At 62.3% G+C, this 12777-nt stretch overlaps 1 protein-coding gene across 4 annotated transcripts in view; it reads left to right on the top strand.

Moving 5' to 3' along the window:
• Nucleotides 1-12777, top strand: part of TRIM28 (tripartite motif containing 28) — a 28507-nt gene that overhangs the window by 9876 nt on the left and 5854 nt on the right. For 2 of the 4 annotated variants that reach the window (XM_072921539.1, XM_072921540.1), the window contains exons 5-12: nucleotides 1298-1414; nucleotides 4206-4320; nucleotides 4393-4539; nucleotides 8600-8714; nucleotides 10841-10917; nucleotides 10990-11068; nucleotides 12284-12320; nucleotides 12449-12508. In XM_072921539.1, coding sequence (XP_072777640.1) covers nucleotides 1298-1414; nucleotides 4206-4320; nucleotides 4393-4539; nucleotides 8600-8714; nucleotides 10841-10917; nucleotides 10990-11068; nucleotides 12284-12320; nucleotides 12449-12508 — 747 coding nt within the window. The remainder of the gene's footprint in view (nucleotides 1-1297; nucleotides 1415-4205; nucleotides 4321-4392; nucleotides 4540-8599; nucleotides 8715-10840; nucleotides 10918-10989; nucleotides 11069-12283; nucleotides 12321-12448; nucleotides 12509-12777) is intronic. The other 2 variants (XM_072921541.1, XM_072921542.1) reach the window with 2 other exon arrangements.

Consider the following 12777-nt stretch of genomic DNA (forward strand, 5'->3'; position numbering starts at 1 on the left):
TTTCTCCCTGTTCCTCCCCGTTTTTCCCATGTTTTTCTCCATTTTCCCTATTTCCCCCATTTCCCCTCATTTTCCCCATATTTTTCCATATTTCCCCATGTTTTTCCCCATTTCTCCCAATTTCCCCATGTTTTCACCCATGTTTACCCCGTTTTTCCCATGTTTTTCCCCATTTCTCCCCATTTTACCCCCGTTTCCCCCCACTTCTCCCATTTTCCCCATGTTTTTCCCCATTCCTCCCCATTTTCCCCCTGTTTTTTCCCTTTTTTCCCATTTTCCCCGTTTCCCCCCACTTCTCCCCATTTTCCCTATGTTTTCCCCACGTTTTTCCCCATTTTCCCATGTTTTGCCCCATTTCCCGCCCTTTTCCCCCATTTCCACCTTATTTCTCCTCATTTCTCCCCATTTCCCTGTTTCTCCCTGTTCCTCCCCATTTTTCCCATGTTTTTCTCCATTTTCCCCATTTCCCCTCATTTTCCCCATGTTTTTCCCCATTTCCCCCGTTTCCCCCAATTCTCCCCATTTCCCCATGTTTTTCCCCATTTCTCCCCATTTTCCCCTATTTTCCCCCATTCCTCCCCATTTTCCCCATGTTTTCACCCATGTTTACCCTGTTTTTTCCATGTTTTTCCCCATTTCTCCCATTTTCCCCATGTTTTTCCCCATTTCTCCCCATTTCCCCGTGTTTTTCCCCATTTCTCCCCATTTTCCCCTATTTTCCCCCATTTCTCCCCATTTTCCCCATGTTTTCCCCCATGTTTTTCCCCGTGTTTTTCCCCATTTCCCCCATGTTTTCCCCCATGTTTTTCCCCGTGTTTTTCCCCATTTCCCCCATGTTTCCCCCATGTTTTTCCCCACGTTTTCCCCCATGTTTTCCCCCACGTTTCCCCCCATTTCCTCCATGTTTTTCCCCCTGTTTTCCCCCCTGTTTTCCCCATATTTTCCCCCATGTTTTTCCCCGTGTTTTTCCCCATTTCCCCCATGTTTTCCCCCCATTTCCCCCATGTTTTCCCCCATGTTTTCCCCCATGTTTTTCCCCCATGTTTTCCCCATTTCCTCCATGTTTTCCCCCATGTTTTCTCCCATGTTTTCCCCCATGTTTTCCCCCATGTTTTTCCCCATGTTTTCCCCCATGTTTTTCCCCATTTCCCCCATGTTTTTCCCCATGTTTTCCCCCATGTTTTCCCCCATGTTTTCCCCATGTTTTCCCCATGTTTTCCCCCACGTTTCCCCCCATTTCCCCCCATTTTTTCCCCCCATTTCCCCCGTTTTCCCCCGTTGTTCCCGCCGTGTGCAGCTCGCAGCCGCTGGACGAGGCCATCCGGCAGCAGCGCTCGGTGCTGGTGGCGCTGCTGCAGCGCCTGGCGGACAAACACGCGGCGGTGCAGCGCTGCGCCAAGGAGCTGCGCGCCTTGTGCGTGTCCCCGCGTCCCCTCGCGTCCCTTTGTGTCCCCTCGCGTCCCCTCGTGTCCCCTCGCGTCCCCTCGCGTCCCTTTGTGTCCTTTCATGTCCCCTCACGTCCCTTTGTGTCCCCTCGTGTCCCCTCGTGTCCCTGCCCTGTCCCTCGAGTCCCCTCGCGTCCCTTCGCGTCCCCTCGCGTCCCCTCGCGTCCTTTCGCGTCCCTTCGTGTCCCCTTGTGTTCCTGCCCTGTCCCTCGCGTCCCCTCGTGTCCCTTCGTGTCCCCTCGTGTCCCTGCCACGTCCCCGTGTCACCTCGCGTCCCCTCGCGTTCCCTCGTGTCCCTGCCCTGTCCCTTTGCGTCCCGTCGTGTCCCTTCGTGTCCCCTTGCGTCCTCTCGCGTCCCCTCGTGTCCCTTCGTGTCCCCTCGTGTCCCCTCGTGTCCCCTCGCGTCCCCTCATGTCCCCTCGTGAACCCTCAAGTCCCCTCGCGTCCCTTTGCGTCCCTTCGTGTCCCTTTGTGTCCCTTCATGTCCCCTCGCGTCCCCTCGTGTCCCCTCGTGTCCCCTCGTGTCCCTTCATGTCCCTTCATGTCCCCTCGCGTCCCCTTGTGTCCCCTCGTGAACCCTCGTGTCCCTTCATGTCCCCTCGTGTCCCCTTGAGTCCCTTCGTGTCCCCTTGTGTCCCCTCATGTCCCCTCGTGTCCCTGCCCTGTCCCTCACATCCCCTCGTGTCCCCTCGTGTCCCTGCCACGTCCCCATGTCACCTCATGTCCCTGCCCCATCCCTGTGTCCCCTCGCGTCCCCTCCGTGCCCCGTGTCCCCTCGTCTCCCCTCGTGTCCCCTCGTGTCCCCCCATGTCCCCCGTGTCCCCAACGTCCCCTCCACACCCCGTGTCCCCGGTGTCCCCTCGTGTCCTCTCGTGTCCCCTCGTGTCCTCTCGTGTCCCCTCGTGTCCCTGCCCTGTCCCTCGCGTCCCCTTGCGTCCCCTCGCGTCCCCTCGTGAACCCTCGCGTCCCTTCGTGTCCCCTTGTGAACCTTTGCATCCCCTCGTGTCCCCTCGTGTCCCCCAGTGTCCCCTCGTGTCCCCTCGTGTCTCTTCGTGTCCCCTCATGTCTCTTCGTGTCCCTTTGCGTCCCTTCGTGTCCCCTTTTGTCCCTTCGTGTCCCCTCGTGAACCCTCGCGTCCCCTCACGTCCCTTCGTGCCCCCTGGTGTCCCCTCATGTCCCTTCGTGTCCCCCTCGCGTCCCCTCGTGTCCCTGCCACGTCCCCGTGTCGCCTCATGTCCCTGCCCCATCCCTGTGTCCCCTCGCGTCCCCTCCACGCCCCGTGTCCCCTCGTGTCCCCTGGCGTTCCTTCGTGTCCCCTCGCGTCCCCTCGCGTCCCTGCCCTGTCCCTCGCGTCCCCTTGCGTCCCCTCATGTCCCCTCGCGTCCCCTCGCGTCTCTTTGTGTCCCTTCGCGTCCCTTTGTGTCCCCTCGTGTCCCCTCGTGTCCCCTCGTGTCCCCTCGTGTCCCCTCATGTCCCTGCCCCATCCCTGTGTCCCCTCGCGTCCCCTCCACACCCCATGTCCCCCGTGTCCCCTGGTGTCCCCCGTGTCCCCTCGTGTCCCCTCGCTTCCCCCCGTGTCCCCCATGTCCCCCCGCGTCCCCTCGCGTCCCTTTGTGTCCCCTCGCGTCTCCTTGCATTCCTTCACGTCCCCTCGCGTCCCTTCGCGTCCCTTCGCGTCCCTTTACGTCCCCTTGTGTCCTTTCGTGTCCCCTCGTGTCCTCTCATGTCCCTGCCCTGTCCCTTGTGTCCCCTCGTGTCCCCTCATGTCCCTGCCCTGTCCCTCGCGTCCCCTTGTGTCCCTTCATGTCCCCTCGTGTCCCCCCGCGTCCCCTCGTGTCCCTGCCCTGTCCCTCGTGAACCCTCATGTCCCCTTGTGTCCCCTTGCGTCCTTTCATGTCCCTTTGCGTCCCCTTGCGTCCCTTTGTGTCCTTTCATGTCCCTTCGTGTCCCCTCACGTCCCCTTGTGTCCCCTCGCGTCCCTTTGTGTCCCCTCGTGTCCCTGCCACGTCCCCATGTGGCCTCACGTCCCTGCCCCATCCCTGTGTCCCCTCGCGTCCCCTCCACGCCCCGTGTCCCCCCGTGTCCCCTCATGTCCCCTCGTGTCCCCCGGTGTCCCCTCGTGTCCCCTCGCGTCCCTTTGTGTCCCTTCATGTCCCCTCGCGTCCCCTTGTGTCCCCTCATGTCCCCTCGCGTCCCTTCATGTCCCTTCGTGTCCCTTTGCATCCCTTCGGCTCCCTTCGCGTCCCTTCGTGTCCTTTCATGTCCCCTCGCGTCCCCTCGTGTCCCTGCCCTGTCCTTCATGTCCCCTCGTGTCCCCTCGTGTCCCTGCCACGTCCCCATGTCACCTCATGTCCCTGCCCCATCCCTGTGTCCCCTCGCGCCCCCTCCACGCCCCGTGTCCCCCGTGTCCCCTCGTGTCCCCCCGTGTCCCCCAGTGTCCCCTGGTGTCCCCTGGTGTCCCCCTGTGTCCCCTGGTGTCCCCCGGTGTCCCCCGTGTCCCCTTGTGAACCCTCAAGTCCCCTCGCATCCCCTCGTGTCCCTGCCATGTCCCCATGTCACCTCATGTCCCTGCCCCATCCCTGTGTCCCCTCGCGTCCCCTCCACACCCCGTGTCCCCCCGTGTCCCCCGGTGTCCCCCCGTGTCCCCCCGTGTCCCCTCATGTCCCCGGCGTCCCCTCCACACCCCGTGTGCCCCGGTGTCCCCCCGTGTCCCCCGTGTCCCCCATGTCCCCAACGTCCCCCCACACCCGTGTCCCGCAGCATGCGCGGTCTGTCGGAGGCGCAGCAGCGGCTGCAGGTGGAGGTGAAGCTGGCCGTGCTGCAGGTCATGCGGGAGCTCAACAAGCGCAGCAAGGCGCTGGTGTGCGACGTGCAGGTCAGCACCACCCCGTGGTGTCCCCTCGTGTCCCCTCCCTGTGACACGGCGGTGACCGCGGTGTCCCCGCAGCGCGCGGCCGAGGGGCGGCAGGAGCGGCTGCAGCGGCAGCAGCGCGCGCTGAGCCGGGCGCAGCGGCAGCAGGAGCACGTGCTGCGCTTCGGCGCCCGCGCCCTCGACAGCCCCCACGGGGCTGCACTGCTGCTGTCCCGGAGGCTGGTGAGTGCCTGCACCCCAATTTCTCCCCATTTCCCCCTTTTTTCCCCCATTTTTTCCCTGTTTCTCCCCATTTTTTCATCCCCACGGCGCTGCCCTGCTGCTCTCCCGGAGGCTGGTGAGTGCCTGCACCCCCTTTCCCCACGTTTTTCCCCATTTTTTCCCTGTTTCTCCCCATTTTTTCAACCCCACGGTGCCACCCTGCTGCTCTCCCGGAGGCTGGTGAGTACCTGCACCCCCTTTATGCCCAGTTCCCCACATTTTTCTCCCTTTCTGCCCATTTTTCCCTGTTTTCCCCCCGTTTTTCCCCGTTTCTCCTCATTTTTCCCATTTTCTCCCAATTTCTCCCCATTTTCCCCATTTTTTCATCCCCACGGCACCGCCCTGCTGCTCTCCTGGAGGCCAGTAAGCAGCTGCACCCCCGTTTCTCCCCATTTTCCCCCGATTTTCCCCATTTCTCCCCATTTTCCCCATTTCTCCTCATTTTCCCCATTTCTCCCCATTTTTCCCCATTTCTCCCCATTTTTTTCCTGTTTCTCCCCATTTTTTCAACCCCACGGTGCCACCCTGCTGCTCTCCCGGAGGCTGGTGAGTGCCTGCACCCCCTTTCTGCCCATTTCCCCACGTTTTTCTCCCTTTCTGCCCAATTCCCCACATTTTTCTCCCTTTCTGCCCATTTTTCCCTGTTTTTCCCCATTTCTCCCCATTTTCCCCGTTTTCTCCCAATTTCTCCCATTTCTCCCCATTTTCCCCATTTTTCCCCATTTCTCCCAATTTTCCCCATTTTTCTCCCAATTTCTCCCCATTTTCCCCATTTCTCCCCATTTTCCCCTGTTTTTCCCTGCTTTTCCCCATTTTTTCATCCCCATGGCGCTGCCCTGCTGCTGTCCCGGAGGCTGGTGAGTGCCTGCACCCCGTTTCTCCCCATTTTTCCCCATATTTTTCCTGTTTCTCCCCATTTTTTCAACCCCACGGCACCGCCCTGCTGCTCTCCCAGAGGCTGGTGAGTGCCTGCACCCCAATTTCTCCCCATTTCTCCCCCATTTTTCCCCATTTTTTTCCTGTTTCTCCCCATTTTTTAATCCCCATGGTGCCGCCCTGCTGCTCTCCCGGAGGCTGGTGAGTGCCTCACCCCCTTTCTGCCCATTTCCCCACATTTTTCTCCCTTTCTGCCCATTTTTCCCTGTTTCTCCCCATTTTCCCAATTTTTCTCCCAATTTCTCCCAATTTCTCTCCATTTCCCCCATTTCTCCCCATTTTTCCCCATTTTTTCCCTGTTTCTCCCCATTTTTTCATCCCCACGGTGCCACCCTGCTGCTCTCCCAGAGGCTGGTGAGTGCCTGCGCCCCCTTTCTGCCCATTTCTCCCCATTTTCCCCATTTTTTTCCTGTTTCTCCCCATTTTTTCATCCCCACGGCGCCGCCCTGCTGCTGTCCCGGAGGCTGGTGAGCAGCTCCACCCCCGTTTCTCCCCATTTTCCCCCGTTTTTCCCCATTTTCCCCATTTTTCTCCCAATTACTCCCCATTTCTCTCCATTTTCTCCCAATTTCTCCCCATTTCCCCCATTTCTCCCCATTTTTCCCCATTTTTCCCTGTTTCTCCCCATTTTTTCAACCCCACGGTGCAGCCCTGCTGCTCTCCCGGAGGCTGGTGAGTGCCTGCACCCCCTTTCTGCCCATTTCCCCCATTTTTCCCCATTTTTTCCTGTTTCTCCCCATTTTCTCATCCCCACGGCGCTGCCCTGCTGCTCTCCCGGAGGCTGGTGAGTGCCTGCGCCCCCTTTCTGCCCAATTCCCCACATTTTTCTCCCTTTCTCCCCATTTTCCACCGATTTTCCCCATTTCTCCCCATTTCTCTCCATTTTCTCCCAACTTCTCCCCATTTCCCCCATTTTTCCCCATTTTTTTCCTGTTTCTCCCCATTTTCTCATTCCCACGGCACAGTCCTGCTGCTCTCCCGGAGGCTGGTGAGCGGTTGCACCCCCGTTTCTCCCCATTTTCCCCATTTCTCCCCATTTTCCCCATTTTTCTCCCAATTTCTCCCCATTTTTCTCATTTTTCTCCCAATTTCTCCCCATTTTCCCCATTTCTCCCCATATCCCCCATTTTTCCCCCTTTTTTTCCTGTTTCTCCCCATTTTTTCAACCCCACGGCACAGTCCTGCTGCTCTCCTGGAGGCTGGTGAGCAGCTGCACCCCCGTTTCTCATCGATTTCCCCCGATTTTCCCCATTTCTCCCCATTTTCCCCATTTTCTCCCAATTTCTCCCCATTTCTCCCCCATTTTTCCCCATTTTTTTCCTGTTTCTCCCCATTTTTCAACCCCACGGCGCTGCCCTGCTGCTCTCCCGGAGGCTGGTGAGTGCCTGCACCCCCTTTCTCCCCATTTTTCCCCATTTTTTTCCTGTTTCTCCCCATTTTTTCAACCCCACGGCACTGCCCTGCTGCTCTCCCGGAGGCTGGTGAGTGGCTGCACCCCCGTTTCTGCCCATTTTCCCCCGTTTTTCCCCATTTCTCCCAATTTCTCCCCATTTTCCCCATTTTCTACCAATTTCTCCCCATTTCTCCTATTTTTCCCCATTTTTTTCCTGTTTCTCCCCATTTTTCCATCCCCACGGCACAGTCCTGCTGCTCTCCCGGAGGCTGGTGAGGGGCTGCACCCCATTTTTCTCCATTTTCCCCCATTTTTCTCCATTTTCCCCCATTTTTCCCCATTTCCCCATTTCCCCCCCTTTTTCTCAATTTCCCTCAGTTTTCCCCCATTTTCCCCCATTTTTCCAATTTCTCCCCATTTTTCCCCACTCCCTGCTGGGCAGCCAGAGCCCCCCGGGCCCCCCAGAGCAGCATGTCGGGCTGGGGGTGGCACTTGGGGACACCTGGGGTCACTTGGGGTCACATGGGGACACCTGGGGACACCTGGGGACACCAGGGGACACCGGGGGACACCTGGGGACATTTGTCACCAGCACCGTGAGCCCTTGGGGCGAAGCCACTGCTGGACTGTGCCTTGTCACACCTGATGTCCCCAATGTCCCCAATGTCCCCTGTGTCCCGTGATGTCCCCAGTGTTCCCTGATGTCCCCAATGCCCCCAATGTCCCCAATGTCCCCAGTGTCCCCAATGCCCCCAATGTCCCCAATGTCCCCAGTGTCCCCAATGTCCCCAGTGTCCCCAATGTCCCTGATGCCCCCAATGTCCCCAGTGTCCCCAGTGTCCCCAATGTCCCCAATGTCCCCAATGTCCCCAGTGTCCCCTGTGTCCCGTGATGTCCCCAGTGTCCCCAATGTCCCCAGTGTCCCCAATGTCCCCAATGTCCCCGATGTCCTCAGTGTCCCGTGTCCCCAATGTCCTCGATGTCCCCAATGTCCTCGATGTCCCCAATGTCCCCAGTGTCCCCGATGTCCCCAGTGTCCCCAATGTCCCCAATGTCCCCAGTGTCCCTGATGTCCCCAGTGTCTCCAATGTCCCCAGTGTCCCCAATGTCCCCAGTGTCCCCAGTGTCCCCAGTGTCCCCAGTGTCCCCAGTGTCCCCAATGTCCCCGATGCCCCCAGATCCAATCGCAGCTGCTCCAGGCTCTCAGGGTCCCTGATGTCCCCTGTGTCCCCGATGTCCCTTTGTCCCCTGTGTCCCTGATGTCCGCAATGTCCCCAATGTCCCCAATGTCCCCGATGTCCCCAATGTCCCCTGTGTCCCTGATGTCCCCAATGCCCCCGATGTCCCCAATGTCCCCAGTGTCCCCTGTGTCCTTGTCCCCAGATCCACTCGCAGCTGCTCTGCGCTCTGGGGGTGACTGATGTCCCCAGTGTCCCCAGTGTCCCCAATGTCCCCAATGTCCCCAATGTCCCCAATGTCCCCAATGTCCCCAATGTCCCTGTGTCCCCAGATCCACTCGCAGCTGCTCCGCGCTCTGGGGGTGCCTGATGTCCCCAATGTCCCCAGTGTCCCCAATGTCCCTGTGTCCCCAGATCCACTCGCAGCTGCTCCGCGCTCTGGGGGTGCCTGATGTCCCCGTGTCCCCAATGTCCCCAATGTCCCCAGTGTCCCCAATGTCCCCCCTGTCCCCAGATCCACTCGCAGCTGCTCCGCGCTCTGGGGGTGCCGCTGGAGCCGCTGGAGCCGCAGGGGGAGATGAGATTCCAGTGGGACCCGCAGGGCTGGACCAGGAGCGCCCAGAGCTTCGGTGAGGGGACACCGGGGACACTGGGGACAGCTGGGAGCAATGGGGACACCGGGGACGCTTGGGTGACAGTGGGGACAGCTGGGGACAGCTGGGGACAGCCAGGGGACACCGGGGACACTGGGGACAGCTGGGGACAGCTGGGGACAGCTGGGGATAGCTGGGTGACAGTGGGGACAGCTGGGGACAGCTGGGGACACTGGGGACTACTGGGGATAGCTGGGTGACAGTGGGGACAGCCAGGGGACCCCTGGGGACAGCTGGGGACAGCTGGGGACAGGTGGGGACAGTGGGGACACCTGGGGACATCAAAGACAGCTGGGGACAGCCAGGGAACACTGGGGACAGCTGGGGACAGCTGGGGACACCGGGGACAGCTGGGGACAGCTGGGGACACCGGGGACACCGGGGACGCTTGGGTGACAATGGGGACAGCTGGGGACAGCCAGGGAACACTGGGGACAGCTGGGGACACCGGGGACACTTGGGGGACAGCTGGGGACAGATGGGGACAATGGGGACTGCTGGGGACAGCCAGGGGACACCTGTGGACAATGGGGACTGCTGGGGATAGCTGGGTGACAGTGGGGACAGCTGGGGACAATGGGGACACCGGGGACATCGGGGACATCGGGGACATCGCGGGCATCGGGGACACCGGGGACACTTGGGGGACAGCTGGGGACAGCCAGGGGACAACTGGGGACACTGGGGACAGCTGGGGACCCCTGGGGACACTTGGGAGCAATGGGGACAGCTGGGGACACTGGGGACACTGGGGACAGCCAGGGGACACCTGCAGACAGTGGGGACTGCTGGGGATAGCTGGATGACAGTGGGGACACCAGGGACACCTGGGGACACCAGGGACACCTGGGGACAGCTGGGGACATCAAAGACAGCTGGGGACACTGGAGACAGCCAGGGGACACCGGGGACACTTGGGGGACAGCTGGGGACCCCTGGAGACACTGGGGACTGCTGGGTGACAGTGGGGACAGCCAGGGAACAGCCAGGGGACAGTGGGGACTGCTGGGAGACAGTGGGGACAGCCAGGGAACACTGGGGACAATGGGGACACCTGGGGACAGGTGGGGACCCCTGGGGACAGTGGGGACACTTGGGGGACAGCTGGGGACACCTGGGGACCCCTGGGGACACTTGGGAGCAATGGGGACAGCTGGGGACCCCTGGGGACACCGGGGACAGTGGGGACAGCCAAGGGACACCTGTGGACAATGGGGACTGCTGGGGATAGCTGGGTGACAGTGGGGACACCCAGGGGACACCTGGGGACAGTGGGGACACTGGAGACAGCCAGGAGACACTGGGGGACGCCCAGCAGGACAGAGACACCAGGGACAGCAGGGACAAGGGCACGGAGGGGTGAGGGTGGCGGTGACAAAAGGGACAGAGGTCCCTGGTGGGAGGTGACAAAGGACAAGGGGTCACAGGATGGAGGTGACAAAGGACAGGAGGAGCCAGGTGGGACCAGGGTGGGGGTGACAGGGGACAGGGGGTGACAGGGGGTGACAAGGGACAGGGGGTGACAGGGGACAGGAGGTCCTTGTTTGGGGGGTGACAAGGGACAGGGGGGGTGACAGGGGACAGGGGGTGACAAGGGACAGGATGTCCCAGGGAGGGGGTGACAGGGTGACAAGGGATGGGGGTGACAAGGGACAGGGGGTTCCATGTGGGAGGTGACAAAGGACAAGGGGTCACAGGATGGAGGTGACAAAGGACAAGAAGTGCCAGGTGGGAGGTGACAGAGGGGACCAGGGTGGGGGTGACAGGGGACAGGGTCACCCCAAGGGATGAGGAGTGACAAGGGACAGGATGTCCTAGGGAGGGGGTGACAGGGGGTGACAGGGGTCCCTGTTTGGGGGGTGACAGGGGACAGGATGTCCCAGGGCGGGGGTGACAGGGGACAGGGGGTGACAGGGGTCCCTGTTTGGGGGGTGACAGGGGACAGGACGTCCCAGGGAGGGGGTGACAGGGGACAGGGGTCCCTGTTTGGGGGGTGACAAGTGACAAGGGGGGTCGGGGGGACCCTGTTTGGGGGGTGACAAGTGACAAGGGGGGTCGGGGGGACCCCGCTGTCCCCCTGACCCCCTCCCCTCCCCCCCCAGGTGCCATCATTTCGGAGCCGCCCCTCCCCCCCTCGCTGAGCCCTCCCCCCGCCGGCCGCCCCTCCCCCACCGCGCAGGTACTGGGGGGACATTGGGGGGGTGCCACCCCCGGGGCCACCCCCTGATGTCCCCACGCCGCTGTCCCCCAGGGTCCCCCCACGCTGTCACCTCCCCCCCAGCTGTCACCTCCCCGCCTGGAGCCAGCGGCCACCGAGAGCCCCGAGACGGGTGAGGGGACAGGGAGGGGACACGGGGACAGGGAGGGGACATGGGGACAGGGAGGGGACACCGGGACAGGGAGGGGACACGGGGACAGGGGAGGGGACACGGGGACGGGGAGGGGACACGGGGACAGGGAGGGGACACCGGGACAGGGAGGGGACACCGGGACAGGGAGGGGACACGGGGACAGGGGAGGGGACATGGGGACAGGGAGGGGACACCGGGACAGGGGAGGGGACATGGGGACAGGGAGGGGACACGGGGACAGGGGAGGGGACATGGGGACACGGGAGGGGACATGGGGACAGGGGAGGGGACACGGGGACAGGGAGGGGACACCGGGACAGGGAGGGGACACGGGGACAGGGGAGGGGACATGGGGACAGGGAGGGGACATGGGGACAGGGGAGGGGACATGGGGACAGGGGATGGGACATGGGGACAGGGGAGGGGACATGGGGACAGGGAGGGGACACGGGGACAGGGAGGGGACATGGGGACAGGGAGGGGACACGGGGACAGGGGATGGGACATGGGGACAGGGGATGGGGGGACACGGGGACAGGGAGGGGACACCGGGACAGGGAGGGGACATGGGGACAGGGAGGGGACACGGGGACAGGGAGGGGACACGGGGACAGGGGAGGGGACACGGGGACGGGGAGGGGACACGGGGACAGGGACAGGGACACAGGGACAGGGAGGGGACACCGGGACAGGGAGGGGACACCGGGACAGGGAGGGGACACGGGGACAGGGGAGGGGACATGGGGACAGGGAGGGGACACCGGGACAGGGGAGGGGACATGGGGACAGGGAGGGGACACGGGGACAGGGGAGGGGACATGGGGACACGGGAGGGGACATGGGGACAGGGGAGGGGACACGGGGACAGGGAGGGGACACCGGGACAGGGAGGGGACACGGGGACAGGGGAGGGGACATGGGGACAGGGGAGGGGACATGGGGACAGGGAGGGGGACATGGGGATGGGGAGGGGACACGGGGACAGGGAGGGGACATGGGGACAGGGAGGGGACACGGGGACATGGGGAGGGGGACACAGGATGGGGACACAGGGACAAGGACATGGGAGGGGACACAGGGATGGGGACAGAGGAGGGGACATGCGAGGTGACACAGGGAGGGACACGAGGATAAGGATGGGGGTGACATGGGAGGTGACCTGCGGGACGTCCCTGACGTGGCGTTTGTCACCAGCCCCCAGCCCTGGAAACGGCGTCACCGGAGGGAGGACGTGAGTGTGGGGGAGTCCCTGTCCCTTGTCACCCCCTGCCACCCGTGGGACTCCCTGTCCCTTGTCCCCCTCGTGCTGTCCCTTGTCCCAGGGGTGACATTTCAGGGTGTCCCTGTCCCCCTCTGCAGGAGGAACCCTGGCAGTTCCCCCCGGGAGGAGAAGTTCGTTAAGACGCTGCTCATTAAGCGGTAATTAGAGCGTGGGGGAGGGGAGGATGGGCCCTGCGAGCCCTCTGTCCCTTGTCACCTGTCCCCCTGTGCCAGGACCCCCTGTCCGTGTCCCCAGGAGGTTTGGGGACGCCGGGGTGACCCCGCTGTCCCCTTGGGGACCCCAGGGTGACGCCGCTGTCCCCGGGGAGGTTTGGGGACCCTGGGGTGACCCCGCTGTCCCCTTGGGGACCCCAGGGTGACGCCGCTGTCCCTGGGGAGGTTTGGGGACCCTGGGGTGACCCCGCTGT

Source organism: Taeniopygia guttata, chromosome 37 (genome assembly GCF_048771995.1).
Source record: "Taeniopygia guttata chromosome 37, bTaeGut7.mat, whole genome shotgun sequence".
Taxonomy (NCBI): domain Eukaryota; kingdom Metazoa; phylum Chordata; class Aves; order Passeriformes; family Estrildidae; genus Taeniopygia; species Taeniopygia guttata.